At 50.1% G+C, this 14658-nt stretch overlaps 2 protein-coding genes across 3 annotated transcripts in view; both read left to right on the top strand.

Moving 5' to 3' along the window:
* The window catches only part of LGALS3 (galectin 3), a 173460-nt gene that overhangs the window by 147738 nt on the left and 11064 nt on the right, over positions 1 to 14658 (top strand). The gene's annotated exons all lie outside the window — the stretch shown is intronic.
* Positions 1174 to 13230, top strand: MAPK1IP1L (mitogen-activated protein kinase 1 interacting protein 1 like). 2 transcript variants are annotated; one of them, XM_050336939.1, is made up of 4 exons: positions 1174 to 1254; positions 8603 to 8630; positions 9179 to 9892; positions 10325 to 13230. In XM_050336939.1, the coding sequence occupies exons 2-4, from the start codon at positions 8607 to 8609 to the stop codon at positions 10334 to 10336; spliced, it is 750 nt and encodes a 249-aa protein (XP_050192896.1). In that variant the 5' UTR covers positions 1174 to 1254; positions 8603 to 8606; the 3' UTR covers positions 10337 to 13230. The 2 variants fall into 2 exon arrangements, with proteins under 2 accessions (XP_050192896.1, XP_050192895.1); XM_050336938.1 differs by lacking the exon at positions 1174 to 1254 and adding an exon at positions 1432 to 1905.

Raw genomic sequence — 14658 nt, forward strand, 5'->3', positions numbered from 1 at the left:
GAGAAATCCTGCCCAGACCTCAGGAGCGGCTTTAGGTCTGGGATGTGGAAACGGGACAATTTGGGGTAACTTTAAATGGAAATTTGGTGGGATTTGGGGCCAGCTGAGGGGAAACCCTGGGTGGTGGCCACGGCCTCCAAGGCTGGCAGAGCTCAAGGAGCACTCGGAAAAGGCTCTCAGGGACAGGGCGGGAATGTTGGGACTGTCGGGATGGTGTTCAGATGTTCCTACCGGACAGGAAGAAAGAAAACCAGCATTGAGTTTTCAGATCCATGAGAAATAGCAGTTTATATGATTATTAATGACACTGTTAAACACGACAGGAGTCTGCTGAAGTGTTTGCACCGGTGGCTGTCGGCCAGCCACAGGTCTGGAGAAATCAACACCGAAAACACTTTTACTGGAAACATCCACAGTCATTTAGCTCATACATAAGAAGATTTAGGAATTTCTTGTATCTCTGGACTTTTTGGGTTTTTTCCCCCTAAAGTGCCAAACAGACAGAACCGCAAGCACTTTGCTTTCTTGGGTCTTTTTGTTTTTTTTTTTTCCGGTTTCTGCGACGGGTCTCGGTCTTGAGCTGTACGGGTTTCGATTAACGGGGTAGGGAGGGACATAAAACCCCAAGTTGCTGCTTTATTTTTTTATTAAAGCCAAAGGGATGAAAGCGGAGCCCCAAGGACGGGGCGGGGGGGGCGGACCCAGGGCCGGGTCCCCTCAGGGGGCCGCGCCCTCCCCTCAGGGGAGGAGTCACGTGACACACCCCGCCCCGCGCGCGCTGGCGCGTCGTCACGTGGCCTTCTCCCGGTTGGGGTGGGCGTGGCCTGACGTATGGGGGAGTGGTTACCACGCCACAGCTTGGGGGCGTGGCCAATGCGATGGGCGTGGCCTGCCCTATAGCTACTATGGAAAGGGGGCGTGTCCAGATGTAGGCGCGGGTTGTGACGATTTGGGGGCGTGGCCAGATGGGCGATGGGCGTGGCCAACGACGCGGCGGTTCATTGTCGTGACGATGGAGTGGGCGTGGCCGCACCGGGAGGGCGGGCGTGGCCATGCCGAGGTGGGCGTGGCCACGCTGGAGGGGGTGGGTGGGCGTGCCCGAGCGCGCGCCGCCGGTAGCCCCCTCCTCCCGGTGCGGCGCGGCGCGGTGGGCGTGTCGCGCCGTGACGCAGTTCCGGTTCCGGCGCCGTCGCGGTGGCGGTGGGCGCTGCGGTCGCTCCCGGGCCTGGGCTGGGCCGGTCCCCCCAAAATCAGGTACCGGGGGGGGGATGGGGCGGCCCCGCCGCGCACACGGGCTCTGCGCCCGCGGGGGGCAGCGCGGAGGGGCGCGGGGTGGGGGGCGGCTCCGCCTCGCACCGTCCTCCCCCCACCCCGGAGGTGCCGGGCCCCGCGGAGGGCCCAGGGGGTGTTGGTTGTGGCGGCGGTGGTGGCTGCGCTGTCCTGGCCGGGTGGGATATTTCGTCAGCTTTTTTATTTGCGCTGCATGGCCGTCATTTATAAATAAGCGTGAATCGCGTGTGAGTGGTTTTAGCCGGGGGAGGGTTCCTCCCTTAAGGGAGGGCTCAGGAAAGTCAAGGTTTGATTATATCACGTTTTAACACATCCTTTATGCTGCAGGGCGGGCCAGCGCTGTGTTGTATCGGTGCCCCCCGAGAGCTGCCGGCCCGGCGGGTTCAATTCCCGAGGGAGAGCTTGTTCCCGGCTGGAATTCCCTGCCGATCCGGGGCTGCTCAGCCCCCCTCACTGCCGGGGAACGTCCGAACAAAGGGGGCTGCTTTGTCTTTTTTTTTTTTTGAAGCAAAACCGACACGCCCCGAAACTGCCCTTGCCGGGAGCGGGGGGATCGGCGGCTGCCCTGCCTGGAGAGCGCTCGGGATGTTCTTCCTGGAGCTTGAGTTCGTCCCGGTGCGTTTTAGCGGTGCCAGAGGGAGACGTGAGAGGTGCCAGTTGTGAGATTGGCTCCTGGAAAGGTTTGTAGTTTGTTTTGTGGGTTTTTTTTTGTTTTTTTTTTCCTGTGAAGGAGTCTCTGATGAGGAGCGGAAAGGTTTGTGTGGGTTTGTTTGCCGGAGGGGAGGCTTCAGCTGGGATGTGACACGTGGTTTTGGTGTTTTTACTCACTGAAACTGGAAGAGAGCAGGTTTAGGTGGGATGTTGGGAAGGAATTCCTGGCTGGGAGGGTGGGCAGGCCCTGGCACAGGTTGCCCAGAGAAGCTGTGGCTGCCCCTGGATCCCTGGAAGTGTCCAAGGCCAGGCTGGACAGGGCTTGGAGCAACCTGGGATCACTACCCAGGTGTCCCTGCCCGTGGCAGGGGGGTGGAAATGGATGATCTTTAAGGTCCTTTCCAGCCTAAACCAGTCTGGGATTTTGGGATGAGAACGGGCTCTGTGGCTCTCAGCAAAATCCAGAGGCAGCTCTGAAGGATCAGTTCGAGTTATTCCAAGCTCCTGGACTAACCAGGGCTGGGTGGTGTGGCCAGGAGGAACCTTTGGGCAGTGGAGACTTTTGTTTTCTTTTTTTTTGGTGGTGGTTGATAATTTACAGTTTTGTGGTCGCTCCCTCTGAAACTTCCAGGCCTGGAAGTGTGAAAACCACAGCCAGGTCTGCCTTTTGTCCCTTTTTATCAGTCAAAACAGACAATGGGGGAAGGGGCAGGAATATCCTCAGGCCTGCAGATGATGGGGCTGTTCAGTTTGCCTTTGTTCTCCCCGCTGGATTAAACCCCCCAGGGCAGACTAAAGGATTTATGGCCTGTGAGAAGGTGAGGAAAGGGCCAGAGGAGGCTGCCAAGATGATCAGAGGGATGGAGCACCTCTCCCAGGAGGAAAGGTTGAGAGAATTGGGATTGTTCAGCCTTCCAGGCTGAACAATCCCAATTCTCTCAGCCTTTCCTCCTGGGAGAGGTGCTTCATGAGAGAGACTTTGGACAAAGGGCTGGAGGGACAGGACACAGGGAATGGCTTCCCACTGCCAGAGGGCAGGGTTGGATGGGACATTGGGAAGGAATTCCTGGCTGGGAGGGTGGGCAGGCCCTGGCACAGGTTGCCCAGAGAAGCTGTGGCTGCCCCTGGATCCCTGGAAGTGGCCAAGGCCATGTTGGATGGAGCCTTGGAAAAACCTGGGCTAATGGGAGGTGTCCCTGCCCAAGTCAGGAGGTTGGGAACTGGGTGATCTCCCAGATCCCTTTCCAACCCAAACCATTCCATGGTTCCATCCAGGCCAGCTCCGAAGTGTTGATGTTTCAACGCCCGGAGCTGCAGAAATTTGCATATTTTCGGAAAGCATTTCCCAAGCTGTCAACAAAGATTCGGTGTCTCTTCCATTTTTCTTCTCCCGGCGCTATGTTGGGTAGTTACACTTCATGTGGGCAGGAATCCTGTTGTGGATGAGGTTATGCTGGCAGGAATTAGTCATGTTTGGAGTGACAAAAGGAACCTCTCTCTCTGTGCCGAGGGAGCTGTGCCACCCAGTGGAAATGCAGCACAGCCTGTTGCATCCAGAGAGCCTGGATTATTTTTTTTTTTTTTTTTTTTTTTTTTGGGTTTTTTTTGGTTTTTTTCCTGGGTTTGAAAGATGATCTCGGAGACAGGAACTAAATCTGGCACGTCAGGTGCTGGGGAAATGTCACACAACTCAAAAGAAGTGGGAAGGCGGTCGATGCTTGGTTTGGGGTAAGGAAGAAGAAAAAAGTGCTTTGGGCAGCTCTTTCTGACGAGGGTCCCTGAGGACTGGTGGTGGATAAAAGCCAGGAAAGGCGAGAGCATGGGAAAAAACGCTGCTAGATCCACCCCTTTTGGTGGGATGGATGAGACCAGAGAGGGTTTGGAGCTCCCAGAACACCGTGGAGCTGGTTTGTTGTGGAAGCCGTTTGTAGGATTGTGATTTAGCACAGCACACACCAAACCTCCAGGAACAGGGATTTCAGACCCCTCAGCAAGTCATCAGCTGGTTGTGAGCACTTGCTGGTGGAACTCTCCTGCCAGTGCCATGCTGGAGTTGTGCTTCCCAGCCTTTCTCTTCCCAGCCTGTGGCTCCTCTCACCTCCCTGCTGTTACTTTTCGGGAGCAGCTCCTGGGTGTCCTGAAGATTTTGCTGTGTGTGGTTTCTGGGCAGGTGCAGTGAAGCCCTTCATCCCTCTCAGGGCTCTCCAGGATGAAGGATGAGAGGGATTGAGCTCCTAGAGGCCTTTTTTGCAGGCATGGATTGTCTCTCTCCGTCCTTCTCTTCCCTTTGGTGCTTCTGGCCATGTGTGTGTCCTCAGAGGTGGCTGGGAAGTGGTGCCCTGACCAGCTGGACCTGGAGCTGGCAGGCTCTGGGGCTGCTGGAAAGCCAGGGATGTTTCCAGGGGCGTTGGCCTTGGGAAAACAAAGGAATTCTTACCTTACAGTGGATGCAGCGGGACTTGGGTGTGAGTGCTGCCAGCTCTGCCGCCTCTCTGCTCCCTGCCAGCTGAACCCTCCTTCCATGTGCCCTTCCTTCAGCCCAGCTCCAGGAAAGGATAATTTGGAGCAGGGTTTAAAGTCTCTTGCACCAAAGGGGCTTTTCTCTGCTCACCTCAGGGCAGGAGGAAAGCTTAGAGAGAAAAGGAGAGGCCGCTGGTTAATTCGCTGAGTCTAAAAAACCCCGTCGAGGCACCGCTCAGTGTGGGATTTTTCCTAAATTCTTGAGCCCACCTGTGACTTCCAAATTCACTTACTCGGAGGTCTGCTGGGCATGTGAGTGCCTTGGGCAATACTTTAGTGAGCAGGATTGATATTTCTGTGAGGTTTTGACTGCAATCCCTGTGGTGTCGAACGACCCGAACGGAACATGGATTCCGGATTTAAGTACAGATGAGTTCATCTGTTGCCTGAGCGTGTCTGAGGGGTAATTTCAGTTTCTTTCCTCTGAAACGAAGGTGGCAGTGCCCAGATTAAATGTCTGTTTAAAAAACATCCCTGAAATAGGCCATCCTGTCTGCAGGAGGATCCTTGACATGCTTGGCAGGGGCTCAGTTATCCCAAATGTTGCCAACAAATGTTGCTCTTGTCTGCTTGCCAAAGTAAAAGAGCCACTAAATCTCATTACAAGCTATGCTTAACTACCTTTTTTTTTCCCCCTCATAAATCATGCAGCAGAATTGTCCCCTTCCTTTTCACGGCCCAGAAATATTTGGGAATCATCTGCTAACAAATATTATTGGGGATGTTGGTTGATATTTGGTGATCAGCTGTGCTCATCCCCTGCTTGGCTTGAATTTACTCCTCTCTCTGTCACTTCTGTGACATATCACAACATTTTCTTCTGAGTTCCCCTTTAGGTTTGTCACCTCTTTTCCTTCTCCCCCTTTGCAGCAAATGTTGCAGCTTCTTCTCAGGGATTATTTTTTGATCTCTTGTAGGTCTGTTTTTCAGTTGGTTTTATCCCATCTCTCCTCATCCCTAAAGGAAGGAGGATTCTCTTGGCCTGTTTTGGTGTTGCTTTTTGATATCATGATTTTTAATTATTATTATTATTATCATCATCATCACTACTACCTTTGCATGTACACTTATTTAAAAGGTTTGGTTTTTTTTACTTGTATTTATATTAATGAATGATTTCTCACATTTTGTGGGTTTTATTAAATAACTTCTGTGCCCACAGAGGTGGATTGAACTCCGGTGCCACTGAAAAGCACATGTCAACTTATTCTTGTTGAGTGTGGATCACTGCAAAAAATAATGAACTCTTAACTTAAGAGCTGTTTATTGAGGAGAAATTGAGGGGTTTTTTTCCTGGTTGATGTCTCTGCAACATCTGAGCTGTTAATAATGGGAGCAGAAACCACTTTCCTGATGTAGTTCAGTTGGTTCCTCAATTTTAAACAAACAGTCATTGATCTGAGACAAAGATCCTTTACTTGAAGGAGCTGCTGCTGTTGTAAATTAATGCTGGAGCCTGAACAAACCTTCAGATTGATAAAGTCAGGGCCCTGAATTCCACCCAGGTGTTAACTTTGTAGATGTGTGTTTCTTAAAAAAGCCTTATTGAAATTATTAGGTGTTTCTTGAAAGGTTTATTTCAATTAATGGGTATTTCTTAAAGGTTTATTTAAGTTAATGGATATTTCTTAAAAGGTTTATTGAAATTATTAGGTGTTTTCTTGAAAGGCTTATTTAAATTATTAGGTATAACTTGAAAAGTTCCCTGTGTTTCCACAGAGGTCTGGCTTGCTCCCTGTGCTCATAAATAACTTGGGAAATGGGATGAGCAGTGTCCTGTTGATATGAAACCGTTCAGGAAAGTAAGGATTAGGTGATAAATCAGCAGATATAATTCAGTGGTGATAAATCTGATGTAACTCAGAGTAGATAAATGTAGAGTGGTGCACATAATTTCACATACAAAATGATGGGCTGACCCTTAACACCGGGGAATGAAATACTGCTCAGAAGTGGCAGTTCCACGGGGATCAAAAAGCAGATGGAACGTTAAGAAGTGTTAGGAAGGAAATAGAAGGCAAACCAGGGCATAATTATGAGACTCTATAAATCAGTGGTTATCCCCCATCCTCAGTCCTCTGTGGTTTTTTTTTTTTTTTTTACTTGTCATTCATCCCAAGAGATACAAAAGACTTGGGAAAGCCTCAAAGAGAGGCAGGGAGAACAATCAGAGGTGTGGAAAAGCTGCTGCACGGGGGGGAGGTCAGTGGGACGAGCTGGAGCTCAGCCTGCAGGAGGGACAGCTGAAAGAAAGTGGTAAAAATCTGGAGGATAATGATCAGCACGGGGAGGTGGATAAAGGCAGGCTGGCTGATATCCTCAGCTGCCAGATTGGAGGAGCAGCAACCAAACCCGGTGAAATCCAGGCTTGGAGATGGAAAAGAAGGTGCCTTTTTGTGCAACAAAGAGCAGCCCGTGGAGTTCCTGGCCAGTGGGTGTTTTAGGAACAACCTTGAGGCAGGGAAATGAGAACATCCCCATATCCAAGTGGGGGGATTGGACGTGTTAGTGAAAAAGGAGTTATTTGGGGGTTGTTACCCCAAAGAAATTGCCTGCAACTTAAGGAAGTGTCTGAGTTTGGAGTCGTGGAGGTGTTTGGGGTGATGGCCATCCCTGTTGCTGTTCCTCCCTAGGGGTCATTGTTAAGGTGAAATGGGATGCTGAGCTAAATGGCCAGAAGTGTCCCAATATTAGGAAGTTGTGCAGGTAGTAATAAACCTACAGTGCAGTTTCAGAGGAGACTGTCTAAATTACAGAATGCAAATCATGTGGATACACATTAACCTAATGGAGCTTACAAACCTAATTTGATCTGGGCTGTCTGAGACCCCTCTCGGTGTTAGGAGTCAGGGCTTCACCATCAACAAGGGGGAACAGGATTGTTTTTTCCTGGGGGTCACCCTGGCAGTAGTACTTGAACTCTTGAGCTCTATTTTTGCATTTCTCCTCCCCTTCTGCTCCTCTCTGTCCCCTGCACTCTTCCCTAAAACCTTCTGGCTTGTCCACCTCTGTCACCTGCTCTTGGTCACCTTTTTGAGGCTTCCTCACCTTCCTAGTCAGTGTTTGCTGTCAGTCAAACCAGACAGAACTTTGCCCTTTTGTGTGGCTGGTCAGGAGTGACAAAGTTGCCTTCATGGAAAGGTAGAACACGGCTCAGGGGTCCCTGTTTTCAGTGGTGCTTGCAAGTGTGGAGGGGTTGGAAGTTGGTTACACATCAGTGACAGCTTTGGCAGGTCTGTGGTCAGCTGCTGGAGCCAGTGGAGGTAAATAAGAGCATCCACTGCCTTTAGCGTTTTATGGAGTAATTGGAGGATTAAAGCATCGGCAAATTACAGTTCTTTTGTTTCTGACAGTAAGAGCTGTGTGGGGATTCCAGCTCTGGGGCTCCCCAGCATAAGGATGTGGAGCTGCTGCAGTGAGTCCAGAGGAGGCCATGGAGATGCTCTGAGGGCTGGAGCCCCTCTGCTCTGGAGCCAGGCTGGGAGAGCTGGGGGGATTCACTTGGAGAAGACAAGGATCCAGGGAGACCTGAGAGCTCCTTCCAGGGCCTAAAGGGGCTCCAAGAGAGTGGAGAGTGACTGGGGACAAGGACCTGGAGTGACAGGACAAGGGCTGACAGAAGTCAGGGTTAGATGGGATATGGGGAAGAAATTCCTGGCTGTGAGGGTGGGCAGGCCCTGGCACAGGTTGCCCAGAGAAGCTGTGGCTGCCCCTGGATCCCTGGAAGTGTCCAAGGCCAGGCTGGACAGGGCTTGGAGCAACCTGGGCTAGTGGAAGGTGTCCCTGCCCATGGCAGGGGGTGGAATGAGCTGCTCTTTAAAGGTCCCTTCCAACCCAAACCATTCCACGATTCTGTGATTTAATCATGTTTTGGTTTAGATGCATTGACTTCACCTGCAACAATCCTGCCATGCCTCTTCCAAATCCCAATTTAGAAAACACCTGGAGTATTTCCAAGGCATCCCTGTATATTTTATTTCCATTACCTTGTACCCTGGGTCTGGTGTGGGCCAGAGTCACTAAAACCAAGGCACCAGGAGGTGCTTCCAGTGAGACCAGCGTAGGCGCCTCAGGAAGCCTTGCTTAAAGAATACCTTTATTATTTTCAACAAATTTCACTTTATCTTACCTTACTTTTCAGCGCAATGTCTGGAACTGATGATTTTTCGGTAAGTAACAGTTTTTCTTTCCTGAAGATCAGCCACTTGTGTTCCTTCTTTCTAAAGGTTTTTGGAGGAGAAGGGGGGAGCTGATGGCTGAGAGGTGATTTCCCTGAGTGGTGTTTTCCTTCTGGGGAGATGTAGCAATCCCTGGACTAAACCCTGGAAGCTGCTGGGTGCCTCGTGGGGTTCTTTTCTGTGGCATTCCCGAAGGGGCTGTGCTTTAATGTCAGCAGAGCAGCTGCAATGGAAACGCAGGGAAACGTTCCCGGGTTTGTGCTGCAGCCGCTCGTTGTTCCGGTCGGTAGGTGGCCTTTCACCCTTGGATTTCTAACCGGGGCATGTCAGAATGCCTGTGCTACCTCAGTGGCAGAACCTGCACGAGGATGAACGTGTAGCCATGTCTGTGCAGCCACAGAGAGCTCTCCTCCTCCTCCTCCTCCTCCTCCCGTCCCGGCAGCCGGAGCGTGGGCGCGCGGTGGGCGGGATGTCTGCAGCTGGGAATTCCGCTCGCCCGGCACGGCACGTTCCGCTCTCACCGGCGCTTTGTCTTGCAGTTGGCAGATGCTTTACCAGACCAGTCGCCCGCTAAAACCTCCAAAGTGAGCAGCTCCAAGCCTGGCCAGCAGCCCGGGCAGCCTCCGCAGGGCTGGCCGGCTTCCAACCCTTGGAATAACCCCAGCGCCCCCCCTATGACACCGACGGGACTGCCACCGAACACGTCCGCTTCCAGCGTGCCCTTCGGACCTCCTCCCACGGGAATGTATCCTTCAATGCCCCCGGGACCGCCTGCTCCATTTCCTCCTCCTCCTACCGGACCCTCCTGCCCTCCTCCTGGTGGTCCATATCCACCCCCAACTGTGCCAGGGCCCGTCCCGCCGGGGCAGTATCCGCCACCAAACATGCCCTTTCCAGAGCTTCCAAGACCTTACGGAGGTCCAACAGAGCCGGCGGCGCCTCCTGCTCCCGTTGGGCCATGGGGATCCATGCCCTCCGGAGCATGGGGACCAACAATGGGAGGGCAGTATCCTGCTCCCAGCATGCCATATCCACCCCCAGGGCCATATTCCGCTCCTACCCAGACTCCGGGGGCCGCGCCGACGGTGCCGTGGGGCACGGTCCCGCCTGGAACGTGGGGACCTTCACCGCCAGGGCCATTTCCTCCACCCACAGGATCATATCCAGCTCCAGGACTGTATCCTACGCCCCCTAATCCTTTTCAAGTGCCATCCGGCCCTGCTGGTGCTCCGTCAATGCCTGGTGGTCCCCATGTGAGTATTTAGTTTTGATCCGGAGTGACTCCGAATTAGCGCTCGTTTATCGTGGGAATTCAGTAGCACGTATCTCTTAGTTCAGATGAGGAGTTTGAGCACAGGGGGATCACAGCCAACTCCTTAAATGTTAAATATGCCAGAATAGTGATATTATGTCAAGTCTTGGGGCATGTCTCTTGTTATAGTGGTCATCCACTACTTGGAAAGCCTCTAAAAGCCAAAAAAAGGAGGGAGGGGGGAAACCTTGTAATAATTTCAGGAATAAAAAATACTCCAGTCTCTTTTACCTAGAGAGGCTGTTTCCAGGGCACAGAGGGAGGGGGTAACAAATTATGAGCACGAATTTCTTCTTAATCAGGGATTTTTATGGCTGTGAATGAAGTGCTGTGTGAAAAGCCTGTACTGACCGTGAGTTATTGTCTCTTGCAGCCTTACCGCTGAACACGTTCTGGGCAACAAAATACTGTAGTTTTCCACCTTCATCCACTACTTACAGAGATTTTTACAGTTTTTGTTTCAGTAATGTTTGGGGCTGTGAAGAGTATTGCCTCTTGTATGTGCATCTGAGGTATGAAGGAGCAGTTTACATCAATTTACCTTGCTCATGCGCTGGCATAGTTGTTTGGTTTAATAAAGCGAATTTACAAAGAGAAGAAATCAACTAACATCTGTGGTTCTTACCTTGGCAAGCATTCCTTGGAAACAAACAAACAAACAAACAAACAAAACTAAAAGAAAAACGGGAGTTGCCATGTAAGGATTGTAAAGAATCAGGCCTGTGGAGTTTAAAAAAAAAAAAGTTAATTCTTAAATTTCCATTAATGCTTTAAGTCTTGTCGCCAGACTCGCCGCTGGCGACCGAACGGATGGATGGTCATGTTTTGTCTACTTTCAGGTGTATTCCAAAAATGTCAATAAATTAAGGTGTTTCAGCATTTTAGGCAAGAAACCGAATTCCTGAACGTGCTACAGTAACTCTTCTAACGAGACAGAGCATGTTGAACTCCACGGTTTTCTCTCAGCATTTTGTACATACTCAAACCAATTCCTCGGGTCTGGGACTACGGAGGAGGAGGAGGAGGAGCCGCGTTGGAGACCCTTTTGGTGTGACCTGTCAGCACCGGGGGTGTCGGTGCTCCCAAACAGGCCTTTTCTGTGCAAGTGGAATAACCTGGATGTGCAGTTTAAACTTTGAATCAGCAAAAAAAAAAAAGAAAAAAAGGAAGAAAAAAAAAAAGTGAGGTTCTTTTGTTTTGTGCATGCCGATGAGGACGTCCCGTTGCCGGTTCTCATTCCGTGGTGGTTGGAAAGTTTGGCTTGGTCCGTGTAAAGAGAAACCCGTCCCCTCGTAGGTACTTCCCTGTTTCTGGTCATTTCAAATTCTGACTCTGGGGCTGCTGGGCTGTTGTGCAAACCCAGCCAGGCTTTTTCAGATCCCTGGAAACTGAAATTGAGCTTAAAAGGTGAAAAAAACCCACCCTGACCATCCCCTTCCCAGCAGTTTTTGTCACGACGGTTCCGTCGGCTACAGAGATCCTTGTTGAGGACGAGGTGGGGGAAGCGTCTCCCTGGGGCCCTGCTGAATGTTATCCTGGGAGCAGCCCCCTGTTCTCACCTGGGTGTGTGCATACCTCACGGAGTCAGTGGAATTTGGGAGAGATGGAATGTCAGGAAGCCTGTGCACTGCTGTGCAGCTGCCCCCCCCTCTCTCCGAAGGGGCGCTGCCGTGAGTTCTCGTGTCCTTGCCATATCCAAGGGGTTTGCCAAGACACAGCCACGTGTCAGCCAGGAGTCCTGGCCCTCTTGGTGGTACTTCATGGCCTAGGCTTGGGCCACACACAGTTTGTGTCACCCCCAGCTGGGGGGAAATCTCCTAACTTAGCCTCTGTGGGTAGAATTAGGAACAGATCTTCGCTTCACATGGTAGCTCATTAGGGAGTCTTCGTATCATGGAACTGTGACAATGAGTTTAATTTCTCTTCCAGTACCTTCGTGGCTTCCTGCATGCGTGTGGTGGGCAGCTTAAAAACACGTGGGGGTGACCTGGTGGTGACTCTTGGTGGTAGTTGCAGCCTTTATTGCAAATTCCTACAGTATTTATGCAGGAGGAAGCAGCCAGCTGAGCTATGCCTGTTTAAATCTGATGTCATGAAAGCTGATAGCAAAGGAATGTGATTTTTGGTTTTTTTTTTTGGTTTTTTTTTTATTTTAGGAAGACAATACTGGAGCTGAACAAAAATACTTTAAAACCCAGCAACGTAACCTTAGGAATAGGAACCAAAAGTCCAAGTCTCCACTAACCTTAAACAAACCCCAGTTGCCCCCACCCCACCCCAAGCAGTCTTGGCTTAGAACCTTGGCAAGACTAACTAAAAACTAACATAAGAAACATGGACTGCATTTGCTGAAGTGCTTTTTTTTTATTATTTTTATTTTTGATACCTGCAGCCTTAGAGTATGAATCGATGTAATGAAAACACAGTTATTCCAAATGAGTGGATCATGCAGTAGCAGCACTCCAGCTGGAATTGCACTGGCCGTATGTCTCTGCAGGGAATGGGAAGAGGTAGGAAAGGGGAAAGCAAAAGTAGCAAGTAATGCTTTTTTTGGAAAGGGGTTTTGTTAAAAGTAACTAGACTTCTAGGTTCTTCCTGAAAAATAGGCAGGATTTATTACTGGAACATTTAGGCTAAAAATTCAATATATATGGGATGTTTTTCAATGTATATTCGTATTTCTTGAGGTCATGGAGAACTGTTTCATAACCCCTTCGTTTTTGTGAGCAGAGTTCTTTGCATAGCAGTGAAAAGGGTATTTCCTGTTGAATCTATTGTGTAAAAAACTCAAGGTGTCACTTAATATGCCGTGTAGTAACTTTATCACATGTTTATGTCAAGTGTGAGCAACTTCTGGCCTGAAGCTTTCGCAATGGAATTTGTACATTTCTATGCATCGTTTTGAGTTCAACTGCTGAGAAGTTCGTTTTTGACTTGTGCTTTGAGGTTGACATACTGCGTTTGTTTACAACACAGAATATAAGCAATCACATCTTTAAAAGTATAGATTATCACCTGCTGCTGTATTTTCTTTAGAGGAAACGAAAATATTGCTGTACGATAGTGAGAAGCTATAAATACAGGATTTGATATTTTTTTGAAAATGCTGTCACTTTTGTATAAGATTAGACATTAAACGTATTTTCAAGACTGTTGTGTTCACTTGTTTCTCAATTCCTGCTTTTGACATGCCTGTGTAGACTTTTTGCCTTGAATGAATAGTAAAAATAGGACATCCTTGATTTTGCAAAGCCTGAATATAAAATCAGAATTACTTGACTCCTGTGAGTGTTTTTCCTCTTCCTTTTTTTTTTTTTTTTTTTTTTTTTTTGGTGATTTTTGCAGCCTTGTAAAAAAAAGGGCTATTAAATGTGGATGTGACCATGGCTCTGGTGTAGCTGTTGCACATTCACAAAGTCTTTAGTGATTAAGAGAGAAAGGATCTGGTCTTGCTTGTTCCAGAGGAGTGGGACTGGTTTTCACCTGTGGAGAGCGTGGTGTGTGTTTTCCCTGCCTCTGAACAATTCCTGAGCTAGGCTGGCCCAAGTGGACGTGGTCGGTGACCCCCAAGCCAGCGTTTTTATACACCTGTCAGGAGTTTGATGGGATAGGGTGGATAACACAGACGCCAGGGCTTGGCACTAATGAGAACTCCCCAGTTTGGCCACCACTCATGATTACATTTCCACAGAGAGAGGCTTGCAGGGCAGCTCACATCGAGCTGGCCAGGGCTGCTGCCTTTGCTCTCACCTTCACCCTCCCAGGGAGGTAAAAATGGCTGCAGTGAAGAGGGGAAACAAAATTATTTACCCACTTGAAGGCTTGAGAACAAGCTCTGCTTAGAGCGTGGCCCAAAACTGATCCTTCCATCTGTGAACAGAACAGAGCAGTGTGTGCCCAGTGCTTTATCCTGACTCCAGCTGTGGGATTCTCCACTCCTCTGGATTCCTCTGGTGAATTGTCTCTGCAGCTCCTGTGCAGTGGTGGAGATGACACATGGGCATCCTGAGCCAGTCACGGTAATTGCTGGTGCCCTGCGAACCCGGAACGCTCGGGTGGATTGTTTTTGGGGGGATCAAGTCCTAGGAGGATCAGCTTGGGGGGTTCAGCCTGGAGAAAAGGAGGCTCAGGGGGGACCTTCTGGCTCTGCAACTCCCTGGCAGGAGGGGGAGCCAGGGAGGGTCGGGCTCTGCTCCCAGGGAACAGGGACAGGGCAAGAGGAGACAGCCTCAAGTTGTGCCAGGAGAGGTTTGGATTGGATATCAGGAAAATTTCTTCACTCTAATGATGGTGAGACACTGACACAGGCTGTCCAGGGCAGTGATGGAGTCCCCATCCCTGGAGGGGACTAACAAGCCCTGTGGATGTGGCACTTGAGAATGTGGGTTAGTGGTGGCCTTGGCAGTGCTGGAGGAACAGTTGGACTCAATGGTCATGAAGGGTTCTTCCCATCTTAATGATTCACTGATTTCAAGTGATATTTATCTACGTAATTCTTAGGAGAGGTTTGGAAAAACCATTCCAGGGGTCTTGCCAAGTGGTGAGCACAGAGTTAGACCACACTGTAGTGAAGGCCTGGTCTGAGGTGCCCAAAGTCTCTGCAGCCAGGTCCAGACCCATTTCTGTGCACGGGCTCTGCCATGGATTCCCTGAGCAGCCTGTCCAAACTGCCTCCATACTGTCCAGAGAGAGAGATGGTGACCATGG

This window comes from Myiozetetes cayanensis, unplaced genomic scaffold (assembly GCF_022539395.1).
Source record: "Myiozetetes cayanensis isolate MyiCay16 unplaced genomic scaffold, myiCay2020 scf6-25, whole genome shotgun sequence".
Classification (NCBI taxonomy): domain Eukaryota; kingdom Metazoa; phylum Chordata; class Aves; order Passeriformes; family Tyrannidae; genus Myiozetetes; species Myiozetetes cayanensis.